Source organism: Bos indicus x Bos taurus, chromosome 3, assembly GCF_003369695.1.
Source record: "Bos indicus x Bos taurus breed Angus x Brahman F1 hybrid chromosome 3, Bos_hybrid_MaternalHap_v2.0, whole genome shotgun sequence".
NCBI lineage: Eukaryota > Metazoa > Chordata > Mammalia > Artiodactyla > Bovidae > Bos > Bos indicus x Bos taurus.
In genome coordinates, this window is record NC_040078.1 from 46,258,371 (window position 1) to 46,280,774 (window position 22,404).

Consider the following 22,404-nt stretch of genomic DNA (forward strand, 5'->3'; position numbering starts at 1 on the left):
TCTTTTTAATACTAATATGATTTTGTGCATCAAGCAACTTGAAGATTTTTCCCTCATGCAAGGTTCATCAGCTGTTTTATCAACTGTGTAGGCTGCAGGCACCTTAGTAAAGTTGAGTTGGGATAAATGAAAGATCCTTGTCGAATTGGTAATCATGCAGGTATTCAGAGTGAAAGGGAGATCCTATTTTAATTTAATTTCAGTACTTCAAGATATTTTTTCTTATGGGCTGTATTACCAGTCTCTGTTTACATATCTATCTTTTAAGAAATCATAGCTACTCTTAATACATTTCAAATCAAGCTTCCCTATACCTAGGTGATATGTATTACTTCTTTCTGCAAGGGCCTCTTTAATAATATGATATCTTGCTTATTATGACATATTCAAATGCTAAATCATTTATAGACACATAATGACATATAATAATCCCAAAGGGCATTTATATATTCTCTTGTCTTTGACCAATTTTTAGTGCCCTAAGTGATTCTGATTGTACTTGAGGACAAATTAATACCTTATTTTTTAAAATAATTTCACAATTCATGGAAAGTTTTAGGTTAATTATTGGGGATTAAATAAAAATATTATTTATTTATACTATATAATCCATGAAGCTAAGGACCTGCCCCACCCAAAGCTCCTTTCTAAAGTAAAATTATCAAAGACAATATCTTGCTGTCAGAAAAGTATGTGTGCTAGATATCTTGACCACGATTCATTGGAATAGATTTTGTATCCTGAGCAAAAAAGTGACCACCTACAGACTAAAGAAAGAGAATAGCAGGCTATCAGGGAGTCTGGTGTCAAAGGCAATAAGGCACTCTATATTTGGTGCTGGCTAACTATCATTTAGAACTCTTAATTGTAAGAAACAGAAACCGATTCTGGTCTCAGAAGTGAAAAGGAAATTTATTGGAAGTATACAAGATGTCTAAGAGAACCAGAGAAGGCAGGAACGCCAGGCTTAGAAGAGGGACAGAAACCAACAGATCCAGAAAATGGGCAGCAAGGGTTTTCCCCATAATGCAGCCTCTACCAGGGCTGATGTCAGCCACCGGTGCCTTTGTTGGGCACTGTCAGGAGATGCTGCACCACACACTACACAAAGACACGTCAGCCAGTTTTCTGATTATGAGATTGGGAATTTGGGCTGGAACAGAACAGCAGTTGGCCATGCGTAAAACCATATTATTGTTTATTAGTTGACAGAGAACAGGGACAGAAAAATTCTCTCTTCAGTGGGTTCCATATTGGTGATACTTTCTGTGTCCCACCAAAACTTCATGCAATGAGGATTTAACAAAATAAATGGGAAGGGTGCGAAGTAGGAGGAATGGCCAAAAAAAAGAAGTATTCTGCTTGTATCTGAGAATCTTCTGTGTGGGTTTGGTTTTGAAATATATAGATTCTGCGGCAGATCATAGCAAAATTGAATTGGAGAACCAAAAAGGCAATATAGGAAAAAATAGAAAGGGAGTAGAAGTAGAAATGAAAAAATAGATACTGAAAAGTAAGAGCAAATTCATTAATATCACAGAATTTCTAATCCTAAAAACCATAGACACCAACTCTTAAAGGAAAACAAGAGAGTAAGAGCTGCTCTTTGTCACTGATTTCACCAAAGTGTCATCAGAGCTGCTGTGTGTCCTACAGACATGAAAGATCCCAGACCCCAGAGGCCTGGCTCTTCCTTTGTCAAAAATATTTCCTTTACCTTCTTACTTCCCCATATATACTTGTAAGAAGCCTCCATAATGGGGTGGGAGGGGGTAGGCTCACTATGGTTCCTTTCCTTTACACTTGAAAGACTTTAAAATAAAGAATCTTCTTTTTACACACATAAGTTCATACATACACACACACACACACACAGCCCTTGTGATGTATACTCTTATAAACCATGAGTATGAATAGATAAATTTATAAAAATTAAATTGCATTCAGATTGCTCAAAATTTGGGAGAAAATATAAAATCCATGAATTTCAAGAGTTTGTGAAAAACCACACTTCCTACAGGTCACGTTCTAAATCTTCCCCATCCCATATTTTTACACAAAAACTTTTGAATAAAGTCACCCTTCTTTTAGTTATCTCAAAATCTTTTTCAGCTCGTAGAGTGAAATCAGTCTACTGTACTGGCAAGACAAAGACCTAGCTAGGTACCTCTTCCTAGCTCTCATAGCAGCAGTAGGAAGAAATCCCTTAAGGAACTGTACCAACTTGTTATGGATGCATTCCCTTAGCTGAAACCATTCATTGCCAAGGGATTGCAGTTTTCTCTGCTATGTTATTTAAAATTCCCTCGGCAATAATTCCTTCTTGCTTGGATTTCATAAAGTTCCCAGAACAGAAGCATGACTTCCCTAGACTCCCTTCAGCCTAAATGTATCAGCATTATGGGTGCTCCAGGGCAGAAGGCGGTTTTACACTAGCCTCCTCCCTGTGTCGGTTAATCATTCACACCAATATGGGGTTATAAAGATACTGAGGTTTTGTGCTTCTGGTTGTTTTTAACTCTAGCATTCAGAAATGTGGACTAAGTGAATAGACCAACAGATGTATAAAATATCAATTGTTACACTGTTTACACTAATGTTTTGCATTAAGAAAACAAATGTCAAGCTGCCTGAAGTCTGCAAAGAATAAAAACTCCTTGTTATACACTTAAATACTCACTTGCCCTTACCTAAAATGAATCCACACACAGTAGTGCAAGTGACTGCTGGCATTTCATTACCTACTGAAGCCTTTTGAGTGTGTTCTGAACAGTGATTGGGAAGCCTGCTGAGTTTCAGTTTGGCTCAGCTCGCCCACAGTTTTGAACCCCTACGGGTGGTATCAGCAAAACATGTGCATAGCCTATTTTTCCATAGAGTAAGATTTTTCAGGTTACTCTGAGTAACCTCATTAAGAAACTATGGACAACACTCTTTTTGCATGATGGACAATACTAACCTTTGAATTCACAAATAAATGACACCCCACATATAAGGAAAGATCAAGGTCTTTGCAGGGCCTCAGCATAAATAATGCTGAAAAGAATACGCCATTTTCACAAATGTTTTAATATAGAGGATTTTGAAGCATCTCTATTTCTATGAACTATCGCCAGAATATGGTTCTCAACGTGCATTTGTTTGCCTATGAAGATAGACATGGAGCCTGTGTCATTCTTGATTTGGGTGGGGAAAGGGATGATAAAAACTAAAACAAAGGAAGTAGTGATGGAAATACCCAGCATAGGCAAAGGAAAATCATTGTGAAGCAGAAGGCAATGACTGGCTGTAACTGACCGACAGGTCACGGATCAAGTATGGGTGCAAACAGGGCAACTGCAGGTCAATTCAGGCAAGACTCAAGGAGATCTTATCCAGAAAGAAGTGGGCAAAGGATAAAGTCCAGAAATGCAAGAGTTCAGGCAAGCAGAATGGATATGAAAGCAAAAGCAGACTTTAGGATAGAATATTAGAGACCCAATGCACCTGTAGGAAGTTTACAAAGGTCTCTTCATGACATTATTAATTACCATTACTTTCTTTTATCAACAAGAGACATGGCAGTGAGGTAAGGACTGGCATATACTCCGATTCCCCTGGCTGCACTCCCCTGATGGGTAGACTTGGCCTTTCAGACACAAAAGTACCGTCTACTTTATCCATAGATTTCTGCACAGTCATTTCCAGTGTCCCACATCACAGCAATGACTCTTCCAGCAGATTCTGAATCAAAGATGAAGTAGCTATCTACACTCTCCAATGATGACTCTGAACTGTCTGAATGGAGGACACCCAACCATTGTCTGCTACTATTCCCTTAAAACAGTCTTTTTCAGGAGAAAATTAGTCCTGGTTCTTGGTATTGGGCCTTTTCTTACTCAGGAGTATATATATTGTCCATTGTTGAGTAAAGTGACTTGATTTTTTTCCAGGAGCTTCCAGGAAAGCTGAGGTTGAGATTTGTTGGGATTCCATTTAGTTTGCCTGAGTTTCTCTCAGTTAGACACTCTGGGGTCATTTGGGTGAGTTTCTTTTCCTTCTTTAACTTTCTTAGAATTTACCCTAATCCTATCACAGAGAGAATTTAAATCCAAGTAAGGAATTGAAGCCTCTGGGAATCAGGCAGATAGATGGAATTAAAAGTGCAAAAGAGTTCTGGAGGAGTAACACCTGTGGAAAAAATAGGCAGGACTCAGGATTGAAGAAGGGGAGCAGTCAGACCCGGAAACAGATATGAGAAGAGTCTTCACCAGCCCAACAGAGAACTGTAGGGCAGAGATGGCCGACTAGAGGAATCCTGCATTGGATGGAATGGCTGGGTCCTTATACCAAGATTTTGCTGTCCATTGCCTGAGGCCTCCCCAAGAGGACCCTGACCCCAGTTTATAAGCTGAAGGTAACTTGGAAAGGTGAGCAGTTGGCTCACCACACTGCTGCAACTGAACATAAGTCTTTTCCTGAAGGAAGGTCTGGGTGGTGCCTGACTCAGTCTATCAGAGTTGCCAGCTTCTGCGTGTCTTCACAAGAACATTTCAGAACCCAGTTAAGTCACCTTGTGTATGTATTCATCTGTTCTTGCGAAAGATTAGACAATTTTCCAACAGTTCAAAAAGTTGATCCACTTACAGAATCTGAGTTCAGCTTGTTTGTTTTGGTATAATTTGGGGTTCCTAGAATAGAGGCTCAAGGTATTTGTATAATAAGACAGCAATAGTGCTATAAGGAAGAGTTTCCACAAGACATTCATTGGCTAGCATAGCACTGTGAGCAGGAGATGTCCATTGGCCTGATTAGTGATCAGATATGTCTTCTCCAGCTTTATTGCCTTAGTCAGTAGAAGCAATGGATTTATAGTTGGATTAAGATAGGATCAAGATAAATCAAAGAAGTCTGAATCTGCTTCCATAGGAGCAAATTATGGAGGAGAAAATTTGAACAGTTTTCAGAGCTGACCTCCACATGAACAATTGCCATTTGGAACAATGAAGTGAGCTGGTAGACCAGAGGGTCCTCAGATGAGATAAAAATAATGACTCAAAGAACACTTATTTCTTAAGAATTACGTATAAATAGTCCATGGCAATTTTCATCCATCTGTTAAAAGTTTAAGCTTCTGAAACTGTGTGTGGGAATGGGGAAAAATGACACTAGAGATATCAGAGGAATCATATGCTAGAGAAATGCTGTATGAATGGAAGAAAAAATAGCATTAAGTCCTAGTCACAGGGAATGGTATTTAAAGTAATACAAGTTCCCTTTAACTGACAAAACTGTGTTTAGACTTCCCCAGCAAACCTCAGAGACCACTAACTGGGTCTTGAGGCAAGGTTAGGGGTACACACTCTGGAAAACCTTCAATATCCTAAAGATTCAGACAGAAAGGGCCATGGGCAGCCTGGGACCTCAGGGAGATTTTAATGTATTGCGGGGCCCAGGAGGGCACTGCTGTCTTGAAAGCAGTTCACTACCTGGTAGAGGACAACAAAAGACTGCTTCCAAATTCCACTGGCTTGTGGAGCAAGAGCTACGGATATCTCCAGCTTATTTTGGCTCCTTTGAAGGGAAGGGGCAATTGTTTCCTTTCTCACTGTGGAAAACTGGTCCACATTTAGGAATTCTTCATTCTTTTGTTCAACACAGTATTTATTATCTTTAGTATCTCAGACTTTATAGAAAGTGATCAGGATAAAGGAGTACGATATATCCCGTAACAGACTGATAGTCTAGTAGAGATGAAAAAAAAAAAAAAAGATTATAAAACACCGTAATAAATGAAGTAATAAAGACATATTTTGGGAGTATTTAAAAAGGAGTCATTATTTAGTAATCCATCCTGTGTTGAGGTAGGAGGGAAAGGGTTATTATCCAAGGGACAAGAGATAAAGGACATTCCAGGCAGGAGAGAAAGGCCCAAAGCTAGACTCAGAATGGAGAAGGCTGTGTGTGCCTGGGGCGGAGAGAACACACAAGCAGTTAGTTCTGTGCTGTCTTCAACTTAAGGCACAGGGGACATGAAGGAAGAAAAGTATACCTATAAAATATTTTATACGTATATACATGACATGTATATACACTTATTGTATGTTCATATTACATGTTTGTTATATCCTCCCATCAATTATGAAGTGTTTTATTTTGTTTTGTTTTCAAGAATGGAGATAGTGTATATACATTTTTAACACCATTGTCTAACATAATTCATAGTGCCTGATATGGTTATTAGGTTACCTTGGACCAATAATTTTATACTCCCAATTTTCTTCTAAGTAAGTACAAATGAGAAAGTCAATGTTAATTTATGCAATGTGAGCTCTATCAATTCAACAGTATTTAAGTGCCTACTCTGTGCCAAACGCTGTGCTACGTGCTCTGAAGTGTTCTGAAATGAGAGCATATCAGGATCTCCTTTTTCATACTTAACATCCATTGCATGTATGCTCAGTCATGTCTGACTGTTTGGAACTCCATGGACTGTAGCCTGCCAGACTTCTCTGTCCATGGAATTTTCCAGGCAAGAATGAATACTGGAGTGGGTTGCTATTTCCTCCTCCAGGGGTTCTTCTCGACCCAAAGATTGAACTCCTGTCTCCTGTGTCTCCTGCACTGCAGGTGGATTCTTTACCACTTTAGCCATACATTTTTGTGTGTGTGTGTGGACTGTAATTCCTAGGAGACTCTGCCTTCCTCATCTGACTCATCTTTGTCTCCAGCAGAGGCCAGTTGGAGTGCCTTGTGGTCAGTAAATATTTGTTAAAATGATAGAACCCATATTGCCTAGAATGACCCTGGCTTTAATTTTCTATTTATGTTTAGAAAGCGAAAGTGAAATTGTGAAGTCGTGTCCGACTCTTTGTGACCCCATGGGCTGTAGTGTACTAAGCTCCTCCATCCATGGGATTTTCCAGGCAAGAGTACTGGAGTGGCTTGTCGTTTTCTTTTCCAGGGGATTGTCCCAACCCAGGGATCAAACCTGGGTCTTTTGCACTGCAGATGGATGCTTTACCATCTGAGCCACCAGGGAAACCCTATTTATGTTTAAATACCCTTGAAATTATCTTGGGCTTCCCTGGTGGCTCAGTTGGTAAAGAATCTGCTTGCAATGTGGGAGACCTGAGTTCAATCCCTGGGTTGGGAAGATCCCCTGAAGAAGAAAATGGCTACCCATTCCAATATTCTGGCCTGGAGAATTCCGTGGATTGTACAGTCCATTAATATTTTAAATGAAATTTGTAGTGGTATAATTTACTTAAAACAGAAAAAACACATTCAAATCAAAACATTGATACATGTTGACAAATGTCTATACTCATGTAAGTACCATCACAATCAAGATACAGAGCATTTTTTAATTTACAAAAGTTACAAAATTTCCTTACACCTTTTCCGATTTAATCTGTCTCCCATCCCCAAACCTCAGTCACAGCAACCAATTCTGTGCTTTCTATCAGCATAGTTTTCCTTTGTGGAATTTCATACAAATGTAATCATATAGCAAATACTCCTGGTGGCTCAGACAGTAAAGAATCTGCAATGCAGGAGATGGGGTTTGATCCTGCAATGCAGGAGATGAGGTTTGATCCCTGGCTCAGGAAGACCCCCTGGAGAAAGGAATGACAACCCACTCCAGGATTCTGGCCTAGAGAATTCCTTGGACAGAGGAGCCTGGCAGGCTCCATGGGGTTGCAAAGAATTGAACACAACTGAGCGACTATCACTTTCACTTTTTACTGAGAATAATGTTTTCTTAATTCTGTCCAAGCTGTTGCATGATTTCTTAGTTGTTTTTTTTTTTTTTTTTTTTTTAAATTTCTGACTAGTATTCCATTGTGTAGACATGCCAGTTCATTCTACTAATGGATATTTGAGTTGTTTTCAATTTGGAGCTATGTTGAAAAAGTTGCTATGAACTTTTGTGTGCAAGACTTTGTGTACATATATGTTTTCATGTCTCTTGAATATATCTTAGAATGGAATTGCTTTTTAGATTGGTAAGTGTATATTTACCTTTATAGGAAAGTACCAAGTGATTTTCCAAAGTGACTGTGCCATCATTAGAACTCTTATGTCAGGAAAACTGGTATAAGAAGGACATATGCTAAAATACAAGTTAACTTAAAACATCTACATTCCTATGCTTAGCTGGAGTAATTAACTCTACCTGTCTTGCTTTATTAACATAGAAGGATAAATACATCACTTCTGCCTGTTATTCTGAACCTGCATCTAGTCTGACAGGTATAAATGAAGTAGAAGCCTTTTATAGTTCTCGTTTACAATTGATGGCTGCATTTTACTTTAGGGGGCAATTTTGCTAAAGAAGATGATGGTTTAGGACATGATAATGGGAAAGAAAATTAAAAAGGTGAAATAGGTACTGAGATTGATCTTTTGGGCCCCAGTTCTCTCTGTCAGAAAAGTGGACATAATGAAAATGCTAGCATGTCATGTGAATTAAGACTTAGGAGTTCCTTAGTGGAAAACATTTCATAACTGGTAAAATTTTTCAGTGGATTCATTGAAATGCCACCTTCTAAGAAAGCCATTTTGAAAAGAATTGTACAGAGTGAAAATTACCAGGGAAATTGGAGAAAAATGTTTCTTAAAGTCAAAAATTTCACTTGTAATTTAGCTTATCAAGAAATTCTCACAGTCTCATTCTCTAGTGCTTAGTCCTTTGTACCAGGGCACGAAATCAATGAGATTTGATGTCCTAGGTAATTGGTGGAAATACCTGTCCTACAATGGAGAGGTCATCTAAGGGTCCTCAAAAGCAACAGGGTGCATCATTTGTAGAGCCTCCTTCATGTGTAACTAGAGACATACTAGTTACTGGAATTAAAAATTATTATCTTGTGGCCCAGATAGAAAATTAAGCTTTTAAAAACAGCCAGTTTGGGACAATGGAGATTTCTGCAACAGTCTTCTCAGAACTACATTTTTTGCTTTTTGTTACTATTGTTCTTGTTTCTTATTTCATAGGAAGCTATTCCAGAGTGTATTAATTACAGACAGACATAGATCTGCTCCTCATTAAAATTGTCACAGAGGTCACATTTAGCTCTAGTTTGCTTTTATCCTCTTCTTAGCATATCACAAGCTTAATCTGGTGCTTTTATGTCACATAGTACCCTCAAGACCACCAGGTGCTTTCCTGGTCTGTCATTCAATCCTTAAGGGTTTCATTGCTTTCCTGCTTGTGATAAGACCCACCTCCATCACAGGACAACCCATTCTGCTGCCTCACAATTTTCTTTGGTGATCACATAAATGACAAAGGGGTTAATAGATATTAAAGTAGCACACACACATACAAGCAGTTGCTGGGGGAGAGATTACAAATCACAATCAGGGATGGGCATTGTGCATATCTGTAGGAAAAGCCAATAAAAACTTGGTGATACAGGTGAACTTTGTGTGGACTAGACACTTTAAAAGATTTGTTCAGTTTAGTTGCTCAGTTGTGTCCAACTCTTTGTGACCCCATGGACTGCAGCATGCCAGGCTTCCCTGTCCATCTCTAACTTCCAGAGCTTGCTCAAACTCATGTCCATTGAGTTGGTGATGCCATCCAACCATCTCATCCTCTGTTGTCCCCTTCTCCTCCTGCCTTCAATCTTGCCCAACATCAGGGTCTTTCCCAATGAGTCAGTTCTTCACATCAGGTGGTCAAAGTATTGGAGTTTCAGCTTCAGCATCAGTCCTTCCAATGAATATTCAGGACTGATTTCCTTTAGGACTGACAGGTTGGATCTCCTTGCAGTCCAAGGGACTCAAGAGTCTTCTCCAACACCACAGTTCAAAAGCATCAATTCTTCAGCACTCAGCTTTCTTTATAGTCCAACTCTCACATCCATCCTTACATGACTACTGGAAAAACCATAGCTTTGACTAGATGGACCTTTGTTGGCAAAGTAATGTCTCTGCTTTTTCATATGCTGTCTAGGTTGGTCATAGCTTTTCTTCCAAGGAGCAAGGGTCTTTTAATTTCACAGCTGCAGTCCCCATTTGCAGTGATTTCAGAGCCCAAGAAAATAAAGTTTGCTACTGTTTCCATTGCTTGCCCATCTATTTGCCATGAAGTGATGGGACTGAAAGCCATAATCTTCATTTTTTGAATGCTGAGATTTAAGCCAGCTTTTTCACTTGTTAGGCTGTTCTTTTTCCATGATTATCAACCATTTTTCTTCAGAATCTTTCTTGATTTGTAAAAAGGCCTTCATGAATTTCATCCTTTTAGACAGTCTCTGTCATAAAATGTATTTGTTTTTCTTAAACCCAGACATAATCTATAAATTTATGTATATATAAAGAAATCAATTGAAAATCTATGAAATTATCATTTATTCTTCTTCCATTGACACAACAGAATTTTTTGAGTGCCTACAGTGTTATATGCTTAGAATTGGAAAAGAAGTCCAAAACTGTCTTCTTTTATTGACTTTTTGTTGGTGTGGATAATGTTAAAGTCTCGATTTGTCTGAGAGACTATAGTACCTTTGTATATTTCTTATCCTAAAGAATTTTCAGAGGGGAGAATTAGAAATTGTCTAAAGTTTATTCATCTCAATAAGATTCAGAATATTGGGAACACGTGTACACCCATGGCAGATGCATGTTGATGTATGGCAAAACCAATACAATATTGCAAAGTAAAAAAAAAAATAATAATAAAAATAAAAAAAAGAATATTGGCCTGTGAGGAAGGGCATCACCACCTGATGCTATCTGTAGCAAATGAGAAGATGCAGAGCACTATTCATTGCTTTTAAATCTTAAATATTTTCATAGCAAAAGTGTGAGGATTTTAGAAGTATGTGAATAGTTTCCCCAAAGTATACAGATTCATTGTTTTGTATTTATTAGCCTCACCACATTTTTAGTAGTATTAGAATATTCCCCATTATGCCTGTCAAACAAAACTTTGCAATTTACAGAGCAGTCATTAAGTTTTATAATAATGTTGGCTAGAAGTTGTTTTTAAAATTCTGACAATCAAATTATGTTTCAGCTTTGTATGAGGATTAGTAAACAGCTAGCTCAACTGTGTATAGAAACAGGTAACATATGTCTTACTCACTATAAACTTAAGGTTAACAGCATAAACCTTACCAATAGAAATATGGTGGTTTAGTTGCTAAGTCATGTCCAACCCTTGCTACCCCATGAACTTTGCCTGCCAGGCTCCTCTGTCCATGGAGTTCTCCAGGCAAGAGTACTGGAATGGGTTGCCATTTCCTTCTCCAGGGGATCTTTCCGACCCAGGAATTCTTTCCAGGATTCTTCCAGACCCAGGATTCAGGAGTCTTCCCGATCCAAGAGTTGAACCTGGGTCTCCTTCGCTGAAGGCAAATTCTTTACCGACTGAGCTATGAGGGAAGTCCTATTAGAAGTATGCTGCTGCTGCTGCTGCTGCTAAGTCGCTTCAGTCGTGTCTGACTCTGTGTGACCCCATGGACGGCAGCCCACCAGGCTCCGCTGTCCCTGGGATTCTCCAGGCAAGAACACTGGAGTGGGTTGCCATTTCCTTCTCCAATGCATGAAAGTGAAAAGTGAAAGTGAAGTCGCTCAGTCGTGTCCGACTCCCAGCGACCCCATGGACTGCAGCCTACCAGGCTCCTCCATCCATGAGATTTTCCAGGCAAGAGTACTGGAGTTGGGTGCCATTGCCTTCTCTGTATTAGAAGTATAGTGGCAGATAATTCAAGTAAATAAAGGTAGCCAATGGACCATAGTTTAAAAAAAAAAAAAACTGAAAAATTTTGAACAAATTTCAAATTGAAATTAATAAAAGGCATTCATCCAAAGTATTCAACTAGTGAGAATCAACAAAGAAGAAAGTGTAACAAATGTTCAAAGTAAACTATACGGGCATGGTGGTCAATAGTATTGAAAGCTACTTAGAAACATATATCAGATTATTAGTGTCTACTGTATCTGAACCAGACAATATTTTAAATTTGTTTCACTAATTCTTCTCAGGCTACCTGCCATGTATTATGCAATTTAAAGATTCGATGATCTTTAAATTATTGGTAAATTCTGCCTTAAAGAGAGCTTTCACAAAGGACATACAATTTGTATCATCTAGAGTTACTGTCATTTCTAGGCTAAGTCCCATGGAAATTCATAACTTAAAAATGAAAGTCACAAAGATGCAACTGCCTTCATAATGCCAATGCAGTGGTTATAAATATTTCATGAACATTGCATGGGCAGGGGCAGATCTCCATTTTCATGAGTTAGAATTTGTATGGTTAAGTCTCTAGATTTTACTATTCATAATGCACAGTATGCCCTGTAGAGCATTCTATATAGTGCTTTTTTAATATTTATGTTTAATGAAGAAATTACTGTTCTGAAAAGAGAACAAGCCAAGTCAAAGATTTCTTGTTAAAATTATTAGTTTGTTGAATAGAGACAATAACAATCTACAGAAATTACCTCATTGCAATGTCTTAGCACATACATAACTTTTAGAGTAATACAAGATGACTGATCAAGATACATTAAACCTAAGTGAAAAGGTTCTTTTCTAAAGGTTAAAACATTAGAAATCTAGTCTTAAAAGAATTTGAAAGGTTAAAATGCAAAGAGCAACTTTCTTACATATAAAAATATTAATTACAAATGAAATACTTGCCTCATGTTCCATGGAGTAAATATATGTCTGTATTTTTCTGGGTGGATCTTTAATTTAAAAAAAATAAAGCATTTTAACTTCCTAGGAAAATATTACCAAGTTCAATAATGAATTGCTATTGCATATTTTAATGTAATTTATCAAAGCACATTATCATTACCTGTCAGAATAAATTTTGCACTAAAAGTAATGAAAAAAAGGACTATTGTATGTGTTGAAATCAAAGAATATTACTACTGCTAAGTTATTTTCAATGGAAAGGAAGGTGATTGCCCTCTAAATGATACTTGTCCCATGAGAAACAAGAAGCCTGAAAAATCACAAGAAACAGGCTCAGGAAAATGTCTATGCCTTGCTTTTAAAAATGAGCGTTTGATATTTTGTTTCATTTTTGTCATTTTGATCAATTCTTTCAAGTAGATGAATGTTGAAAAGTACTGCAAAGATCTTAGTAACATTTACAGAAGTAAGCTAAAGTTACTGATCAGCTCGTGTATAACCTAAGGCTGAATTATCCCATATTAGCATATACTATATATCATAATTAGATCGATTAGGAAGTCACATATTTTCTTTTGAATATACTTCAACAAAACTAAGTCTTTTAATAATGAAAACAATAAGCTTCAGATTTCATATCATTCACCTGGGAGTCAGCTCTTCAAATATTTTTATAGGCTTAAACCAATGAGGTCGTTAGAAATTCTGTGATGTTTCTCAAACTTACCTCCCCAGAAGTCTATGCTTTATTTCTAATATTATTTAACTGCGAGTGGGAAACACTTTCCATTTGGTTCTTTGTAATTTTATTTTCCAAAGGCTCCCTTGAGGAATTTAACCTTTATGTGATGAATTTGCAGTTCACTTGAAGTGTGTTAACCTTCGTTCCCTAATGAGCCTAGGTGTAATACTGAGGAAGAATTTGAGAAATTTATCATGTAGCTCATTGTCAGGTTGGATTTGTCTTGCACATCTCCAGCTTTGCTGTTGTTCCAGTACACATTTTGATCACAATTCTTTAATTATTTTCTATATTTAACTGACCTATTTGAACAGGATCCAGAGCTGGTGCGGAACATCTGTCGCTGGGTTAGGCAAGCTGTTCGGATTCCTTTTTTTGCCAAGTTGACCCCAAATGTCACTGATATTGTAAGCATAGCCAGAGCTGCAAAGGAAGGTAAGAACCCAACTCACATCAGTTTGCCTCCTTATGTATTCTGGGCCTAAATTTCGTAGGCATAATGAAATGTATCTCATCTATCACTTTATGTGTACATCTCTGTTTAAACTTTAAGAAAGTTATTAAATTGAGCACTTGATCTCACAAATGTAATAGATCCATACCTATACTCAACCTAGTGGGTGGACTTCCAACTTTGGCCCAGGAATACAAGTATATCTATCATTTTTCCTAATAAGTACCTGCTTTACACACAAAGAATTAGAAAACAAAGCCACAGTCACAGCAGACCACTGCAAAATAAATGACCTCATAATGTAACAGTCCAGCAACAGCATTTGAACTTTTAATGAAATTTTTTTATAAGATAGCTGCTTCCACAGGTGAAATTTCTTATGATCTCCCTTTGTATTTGATGGACGCTAGTACACTGCCTTAAACATATGCTCAATAAATATCTTGAATACATCAATTGTACAATCAGCGCATGGTTTTACAAATCATCTATGCTTGCATGCTATCCAATGGAATTTGCATCCTGATTTGTAAAGATATTGTAAATTACCTGGAAAATAATACTGAGTACAAAACACAACTCTGTATAATAATTGGAAAAATAAAGTGGTGATAATTAAAAATTCTTATGTCTAGCATTTTAAGCATAATTATGGGAATGAAATTAGTGGATACATTTGAGGAGAGGAAAAGCTGTCAAGAGAAAGTAGTGTGTGCATTTTCCTGGATTGTGTGGGTTTGAATGGGTTTTAACAATTGTTCCTTTAAGAGCTGCAGATGAATGCTGTGTTTTTCATAGGTGGGGCAGATGGTGTTACAGCTACCAACACTGTCTCAGGTCTCATGGGATTAAAAGCTGATGGCACACCCTGGCCAGCAGTGGGCCGTGAGAAGCGGACTACATACGGCGGAGTGTCCGGTAGGTGTTACCCTCTTCTTGCATTTCTGCTTCCTTGAGGATTGGTGAAAACTCAAGAGACCATGTTACCAGCAAGAATGCTGTGTCTTTTTTGATTCCAAATTTTTATAACTCACTGCTTGTCAAAATTCCTAATAGTTATGACAAATGGAACAGATCCATCAAGTGAGTGATGGCACAAGAAGAGAGAATACCAAGATAGGGCTTCACACAAATTCTATTCTCTTGTGGTCTGTGCATTACTCAGGATTTCTCATTGTCACAGTTATCTCATTACTAATTAGTAAAAACTAATACAAAGGCCTTATAAGAAGAATATAAACACAGTGATTTTAATACCTTTTTCCATAGTCTGGGTTAGTTTCCACTCTTCCTAGAAGTTTGAAATCTTCATTCTTCAAAAATCTTACTTTCACAACTGTGAAATAAACCATTAAAACATTCCATTTCAAGATATTGCAGGCCTCATACCTTCGCGCACATTTTCTCATCATAAAACACTTGCATTTGAAACAGAAAGAGAAGTTTTAATCCCAAAGTCCCGTTCAGTGTCTTTGCTCTGTGCAGTCTGTTGCTGTGACAACATGAACTTGGTCATGCAAAGACGGTGCTGTGAGGTTCTTGACTGTACTGGTATGGGGATTAGTCTCCTTGGTGATAGAGACAGTGGTAAATATACATAACATAGCAGTGTCCCACTGTTCAAGAAAAGCTTTGCTGAATCAGACCAAAATGTGCTTTTGGAAGAGGCTGCATAGACACAAATAAAGCTCTCTCCATGCTGAGGTATTATGTTTTGAGAGCGTGAAGTGTGGCTATAAGCCATGCTTTTTTTTTTTTTTTTTAAGAGTATATTCTGCTTTTAATTGAATGCCATTCCCACAATGTCAGAAAGAAGAAGGCTGACGAGGAGCACCTGTTCAGGGTCCAGACAGAACTCCCTTTAATCAGGAGCTATCAAACAGGGCCTTAAATATTATTGTAATGCAGAGTAAGGTGGATCGAGTTAGCTTGTGTCTCAGAGAGTTGCGAGATTCCAGAGTTGGGCTGTAACGTGCCCTGTGTTTTCTGTCAGCCCATTTCAATTTTTCCAGCCTGCCATGTTGACAGCAAGAGAATAAAGGAGGTCACAGAGGGTACTGAACATTAAAAATTAATAAAAGAACTATTGCGGTAGTATTTTATATAAGTAACACCATTCACGTTTTCTCATTTGAGCTGCAGTTTCTGAATATTCTCCCATAGTATAACTCAGTCTAACAAAATGATGGAATTACAGCATTAGAAAAAGTCTTTTGTGTTGCAGTCTTTTAAGCATACATACACTAGGAATTATAGTGGTACCTGCAAACAAGTTCAGCTATACCTCACAGCCTGTTAACATTTCCATAAAACTCTCTTTCTAAGATTTATAAACTCATGTATAAATATTCACTTCAGCTATAAACTCAGCCAAGCCTGTGTGGAACTTCAATTTTAAATAACAAAGTGTCCCTAATATTTTTAAGGTTTTGTACCTCATTTCTAATAGGGTCTATATTCAGTCCTTTAACATTAAACAATTTGTTTTGAAAATAGACTCTCTCCATATTGACGGAATTAATAGTTTTTTCTCCTTTAAGGCAATGTTTGCTTTAATTCAAAGGTAATATAATCTGAAAAACAGTTTAAACTGGCAATGATAATATATTTTAGGATAGAAGTCAGTTCTATAACAAAGTACCTTCAGAATGAGTTGTAGTGAAACCTAGCCTAGCAAAATGTGTTGAATAATAATGGCTTCAAAGTTTAGGAATGATGAAAATATCAAAATGGCTAAATACCATTCCTAGTTTTATCAATTACTCTGTTTCGGTATAGAAAACCACACAAAATATGCCAGGTATTTTTACAAAATTAAAAAAAAAATTCCCACAGCTCATTTCCAGTGCTAATACTTACTCAAGTCTTGTCTCAGAACACTGGAATATCTACTTTTAGAAAAATTGCTGGAATCATAGGGGTTTTTTTGTCATTGTTGTTGTTGTTGATTTTTTTTTTTTTTTTTAAGGGAAAGCTGAAAAGAGTTCAGTTTTGGATAGCCACCTGAAATACAAAACATACTTTTTATTGCCGGGAAAGGATATTTTTCTCTTTCTATACCTTCTAGCTCTTGATCAGTTTTTGTTTTGTGTTTTTGTTTTTCCTCAGAATAAGATTCCTGTTATTTGAAATGGGGGTTTTGGTTTTGTTTCAGCAGGGAAATGCTGAGGAGCTTGGAGTAGTGTACATGCTATAGCACAATATTCACATTTCAGTAATGTCCTTCCTTTAAGACACGTTAGCTGATAGGGGGCTAGCTTCAGAAATAGAACCTCAGCTAAGGAATGTCAGTTTCATTGTTTTAAATATGATTAGTCTGGATTCTAGAGTATTCTAAAGCAATGTTCCTCAAACTTTGGTTCCCAGCTTATGAGTGTATTATGGAATCAAGCTTAATGAACTGTAATCATTTGTTTTTTAATGAAATTGGATAGGAAAAATGTCCAAATGCTTTGCTCATGGGTGGGATAAGCAGTGGTTAAACATCTTTTTTAGTTATCCATGTAATGCATACATAGGTATATTTCAGTACCAGGTCATGATATAAAATGAATTTTTTTACTGTGGTTAATTCAAAAATTTTGGAAAGCTGCTGTTTTAGAGGGAGGTTTTTTTGTTAAATAGAAATGTCATTTTGCCTATAGAAGTCATTAAGTGAGGTAACTTCTACCTGTTGAAGTTTAAAATTTATATCAAGAGGGACAGTAAGGACTTCATCCCAAGGTGTCGTCCTCAGCTTTGTTATTTTAGAAAATGCATTTGCCAAGTCATCTGTAGGTAATTGGAGTAGGGAGGATGGTCAGACATATGAACCAATTCATAGTAAGAATGATGTATAAACCTATATTTTACTTGTAGGAGAAATACCTGGTAAGATTCATGGTAACAGTATGAGTCTATTAATGGTGATTTCATAATGAGAATAGTATCAAAAGAAATCTTGTTCAGTATTTATAAGGAATATTTTCATGAAACTAGGATGACTAATTAAGTTTTCCACCATACAAGTACTTCTGTCCAAATCACTGACTCTAAAGGATCAATATTCTCTACCTTTCTTTGAACAGTAGAGACCTCATACCCTGTTGTTACCACCCAATTTTCTTCATTCTAGAATCCGTGTGAAACACTTGTATCACTACAGAGTTGAGTAAATTACTGGATTTTCCTTTTTTCGAAGGGAGGGGAGAAAAATCTTTGCTCCTATTTGGTCAGAAGAAACACTAATCTCTTCAGGATTATTATTTATTAGCTCTGTCCTCAAGTTAATTATTCATTATTTTTCTTACTTTTAGTTTGTTTATTTTTTTTTATTTAGTTTCAAACTTTGACCTTTTTCTTGATCTTATCCCCAAATAATAAAGATACTTAAGCCCACTCCTAACTCAGTGATTACTATCACCTATATAAATGGTATTACACGTCTGTGGTATGATGTTTTCACATGAAATCATCTCTGTGGATAAGACCACACTTTTAGAGATGGTTAAAAATGAGTCCTATATGGCATAACTAAAGTTATGTCTTTCTTGCAACTGACTTCAGGAGGATAACCTTTATTCATTTATAACTGCATCAGGAGAAACAGTAATCAAGGAATGGGGTAAACTCATTTAAAGGAGTCTTGTTATTGATCCTTATTGTGGTTTAAAAGGTTCTTTTTTATCAGTGGGGAATGGGCATACTCCTTAGGTTTATTGTTATTCTGTTGCCCAGTACATGTTTCCTTTCTTTCACATGTAATCACATGCACATACATACCCACATATAGGGAAAAGTTCTGAAAGTTATCTGCAGAAGGCTCGATAAAATTTACTTTCTACAGGCTGAAAAATAAACCTGTACTTTTATTTGCTTGCTAACTTTATTTGTCAAAAAAGGGAAATTCTTGTTCTTAATTTCAAATTTTAGATGTTTGAAATTATTGAGTCTGTATCAAGTTACTCAGTTAAAACAATAGAACACTATTATTATTCACTACTAATACTTTCAATCTTTATACTGATTTCTGAATAATTCATCAAAGATGGCTTTCAAGATTTGATTTATTTCTAGGAACCTAGATTTTTCTAGTCACATGAAGGATTACTACAGAGGTTAAATAATTTTGTATTTCTTAGCAAATGATAATGGTGTACTCCATAAATACTCTCACATTCTACAAATAAATGATGTGTGATTTGAAATCTTGCAGTGTGGGCTATTGGACATTGAAGGCTTATATTTACAAGCCTAAACGTGTGTGTGTGTGTTGTAAAACCAACATGGCATAGGAATTACCAATAAAAGAAGGTGCAGGTTAGAAATGTGCCATCAACTTATAACTCTGTGCCAATGTAGTGCTAGAAACGAGTACAAAGTGTATAGTTCAGCAAACTTGCTGGGATCGATGTAGTAGCTTAAAAAAGAATCTTAAGCATTGGCTCCACACTGCATATTTTATGTTTGTCTTTAGAATAGTTACTGAAAGGTTGTTGGGACTGTGCAATAGCCTAGCAGTATGTACTACTACCAGGCACTACATAAATACAGTCCAGTGTAACCTGCTCCAGTCATAAATGTAAACTTATTTTCTTGTATTTATTAGTAACTAAATTACACTAATTTATGTGTAAAATGGGGAAGACAACAAAACTTACACTACATTGGAAACTCCAAAGTTTCAGTTTCATTTTCTTTTGAATAACTATTTTTATACGTGCAAGCAACTGAAAATTTTGGTAAGATTTCTTGACGTTCTTACACTATACGTTAGGATTATATCTTAAAATACAGTACTGGTATTTTTTTATAAGAAGTAGTTTTTAATGGGCTGGATTATTTTGTGTCAATCACATGATTACTGATGCATAAAATCCTTTCAGAAAAACACGCCTACTATGTCATAAAATCTCAGCTGTCTATTGTAACCATCTTTATCAATAAGAACTTAGCTGTTAATACTGAAATGTCTAAAATAGCCTGATAAAAATAATATTTAAATGAATAAAAACGTAGTGATAAATCATACCAAAAAGAATAATTAAAAGAACCTGTCACTTTATACTCATTTATTTCTTTTCTTTTTTTAGTATGTACCAACATAATGCAAAATAGTCTAGTCTGTTATTCACATATTTAAAAACATTCTTAGACTATCACAAGTTTGATCAAATTCTTAAAGCATTTGTTATAAAAATATATGTAGTATATTTACAGGATAGTCAAAAGTAGGCATATCAAATAAAGATGCTGAATTATAATTTTCTTTATAAATTATCAGCTTAGTTGAGAGAAGCTCACCATTAGAACTCTTCTCATTTAAATCATGCTTATTTGAATATATTCATGTACAGGTTGACAAAGAATCTCCTTTTGCATTATATTGCTTTTTCTGAAGCCAGAGTTTCTCACTGTTTGGCCCTCGTTGGTCTATGCAGGAGATCAGAGCCCTAATAATAGATTTTTGACAGTGAGCTCGCCTGCTACCTGCCCTACACAAATCCGCACTGCTCATGTTTGCTTCATGGCAACAAAGCAGACAGAAGGAAAATGCCAAGTGCTGAGTTTGAGGTACAGCCTTGGCTTGGCTTGACATTTCAGCAGAATAGCAGTTTATGAGATGCATAATTTTTCATCTGGGACTCAGCTGCCATATTCATAGATGCTTACAGCTCATGGACGGACTGGAGCTAGGGCAGAGGTTTAAAGCATAGATCAAGGTCTACGTTATTTCCTTAGGTATTTTAAAATAACTGCAGAGAAATGATAAAAATGAATACTGTTTAAGAGCCAACAAATTCTTGGGTATCTGAATATTATATTTGTTTTCTTTGTTCAAAATTAGGAAAATAATATCTGTTACCAGATCCTAAGAAAATATTTGATAGACTTTGTAAACTAAAGGACCCTTACAAGCATATTAAGAAAACTTACCTTTGCAGTGGTGGTAATGAATTATTAAATTTCTTTCCTCTGTGTGTGTTTTCATAATGATTTCAAGCTTGAAATTAATAAAAATGTTCTATTATGAAAGTAAAACTAGAGAGTATTGTGTCACTGTTTGAGCTTGAATTTAAATATTCACAGATTCATGCATATCTACTGTACTAAAAAATCGGTGTAGGTACACGTCAGCGACTATTTAATTTAGAGCTACACATCTCTGTAAGCTTCAGAAACAGTTCACCATGTCACAGTCTCATACAGAACAATGGAACAGTACATTGGATTAATTAAAGAAGCCTTGCAGAGAACTGAGTTCTCAGTATGTCAAGATTTCAGTTTTATGTTAAATATTTTCTAAAGGCCAGACCCTTAAATCTCAGGGGCTGTACCAAGCAGTGAGCTGTGAATTTAACCATAGGCTAACTGCTAATGATAAGGAAAAGAGTCCTAGTTGAGGCAGCTGTAATACAGTCATTGGATTAGGCTATCAATCACCCGGCTCCCTAAGGAAAAGTGGAAGACCAAACAGTGAAAAGGGAAATTAGGAAAGGAGGGCATGACTAGAATGAGATTCTTCGCCATCTTTATCCACGCGTTGGCTGAAATCCATAAGCATTGGTCTGAACTCTCCAGTAAACTCTGACTATACAGCTAATGCATTTATTCCTTTCATCTAGAGACCTATCAAAATGGTTCTCAGTAAAAGATCTTGAAAGCCTCTAGAAGCAAATACCTGATCACATAGTAGAAAATATATAGATTAACTCTTAATTGTTGGACTTAAGATTTGTATGTGTGATTCTTTTACGTACCAGCACTCATGTATGGCGATAAAGGAAATATTTCTATTTAGCTTCTAAACTGTAGCTAATTTTTACTTATGGAGTCATGTTGGTGAGGTAAGACTCCAGGAGATCAGTGCTTCTCAAACTTCAATGTGTGCCAGCACCTGGAGGACATATTAGAGTACAGATTACTGGAGGCTTCCTCTTGAATTTCTGATACATGAATCCTGAGCTAGAGAATATGCATTGAACAGTAGATGACATACAGTTAGTGTCACTGAGCATTTGGTTTGAATAACTTATTTCTAAAATAACCTAAAAGTCTTTAATCCATGATAAAATTAGAGACTCATGGTATCCTATAAATAAATGCAGAATCTCTACCCACAGTTAAGTATCTGAAACAAATTGTAGTTAATAGGGTCAGAAATAGTTCCTAGAAAACTTGTAGAACACAGTATTTGAGGTTTCACTATAGGAAAAATATCACCCCATTCCAGATTAAATGTTGAATGCAAACCACTGTTTATGCAAAGAGAATCCATTCTGAGTGCCACTAAAGACCATTTATGGATATTAGTAATCCTTTCAAGAGGAAACAGGTGTCAGAGGCAGACAAGGGTAAAATTAAGCTCACGACTGTGAAATACTATGTTTTCCTTTTAGACTTTGTATAGATACTAACATACTGAATAATAACAGTTTTCTCCCAGGACAGGCTCTTAAATATCAATGAACCTAGTTATTTTCTCAGACTCTTAAAATATAGAAGACAACAGTTTTGGTAGCCTCCTGTTCTCTCTTCACTTAGTTCTTTCCTGCCGTCCCCATACAATGGTATCCTCGTATCAGTGAA

General features: G+C 36.5%; 1 protein-coding gene across 1 annotated transcript in view; it reads left to right on the top strand.

The window, feature by feature from the left end:
• Positions 1-22,404, top strand: part of DPYD (dihydropyrimidine dehydrogenase) — a 923,891-nt gene that overhangs the window by 664,142 nt on the left and 237,345 nt on the right. The window contains exons 17-18 of the mRNA XM_027536430.1: positions 13,697-13,817; positions 14,635-14,754. Coding sequence (XP_027392231.1) covers positions 13,697-13,817; positions 14,635-14,754 — 241 coding nt within the window. The remainder of the gene's footprint in view (positions 1-13,696; positions 13,818-14,634; positions 14,755-22,404) is intronic.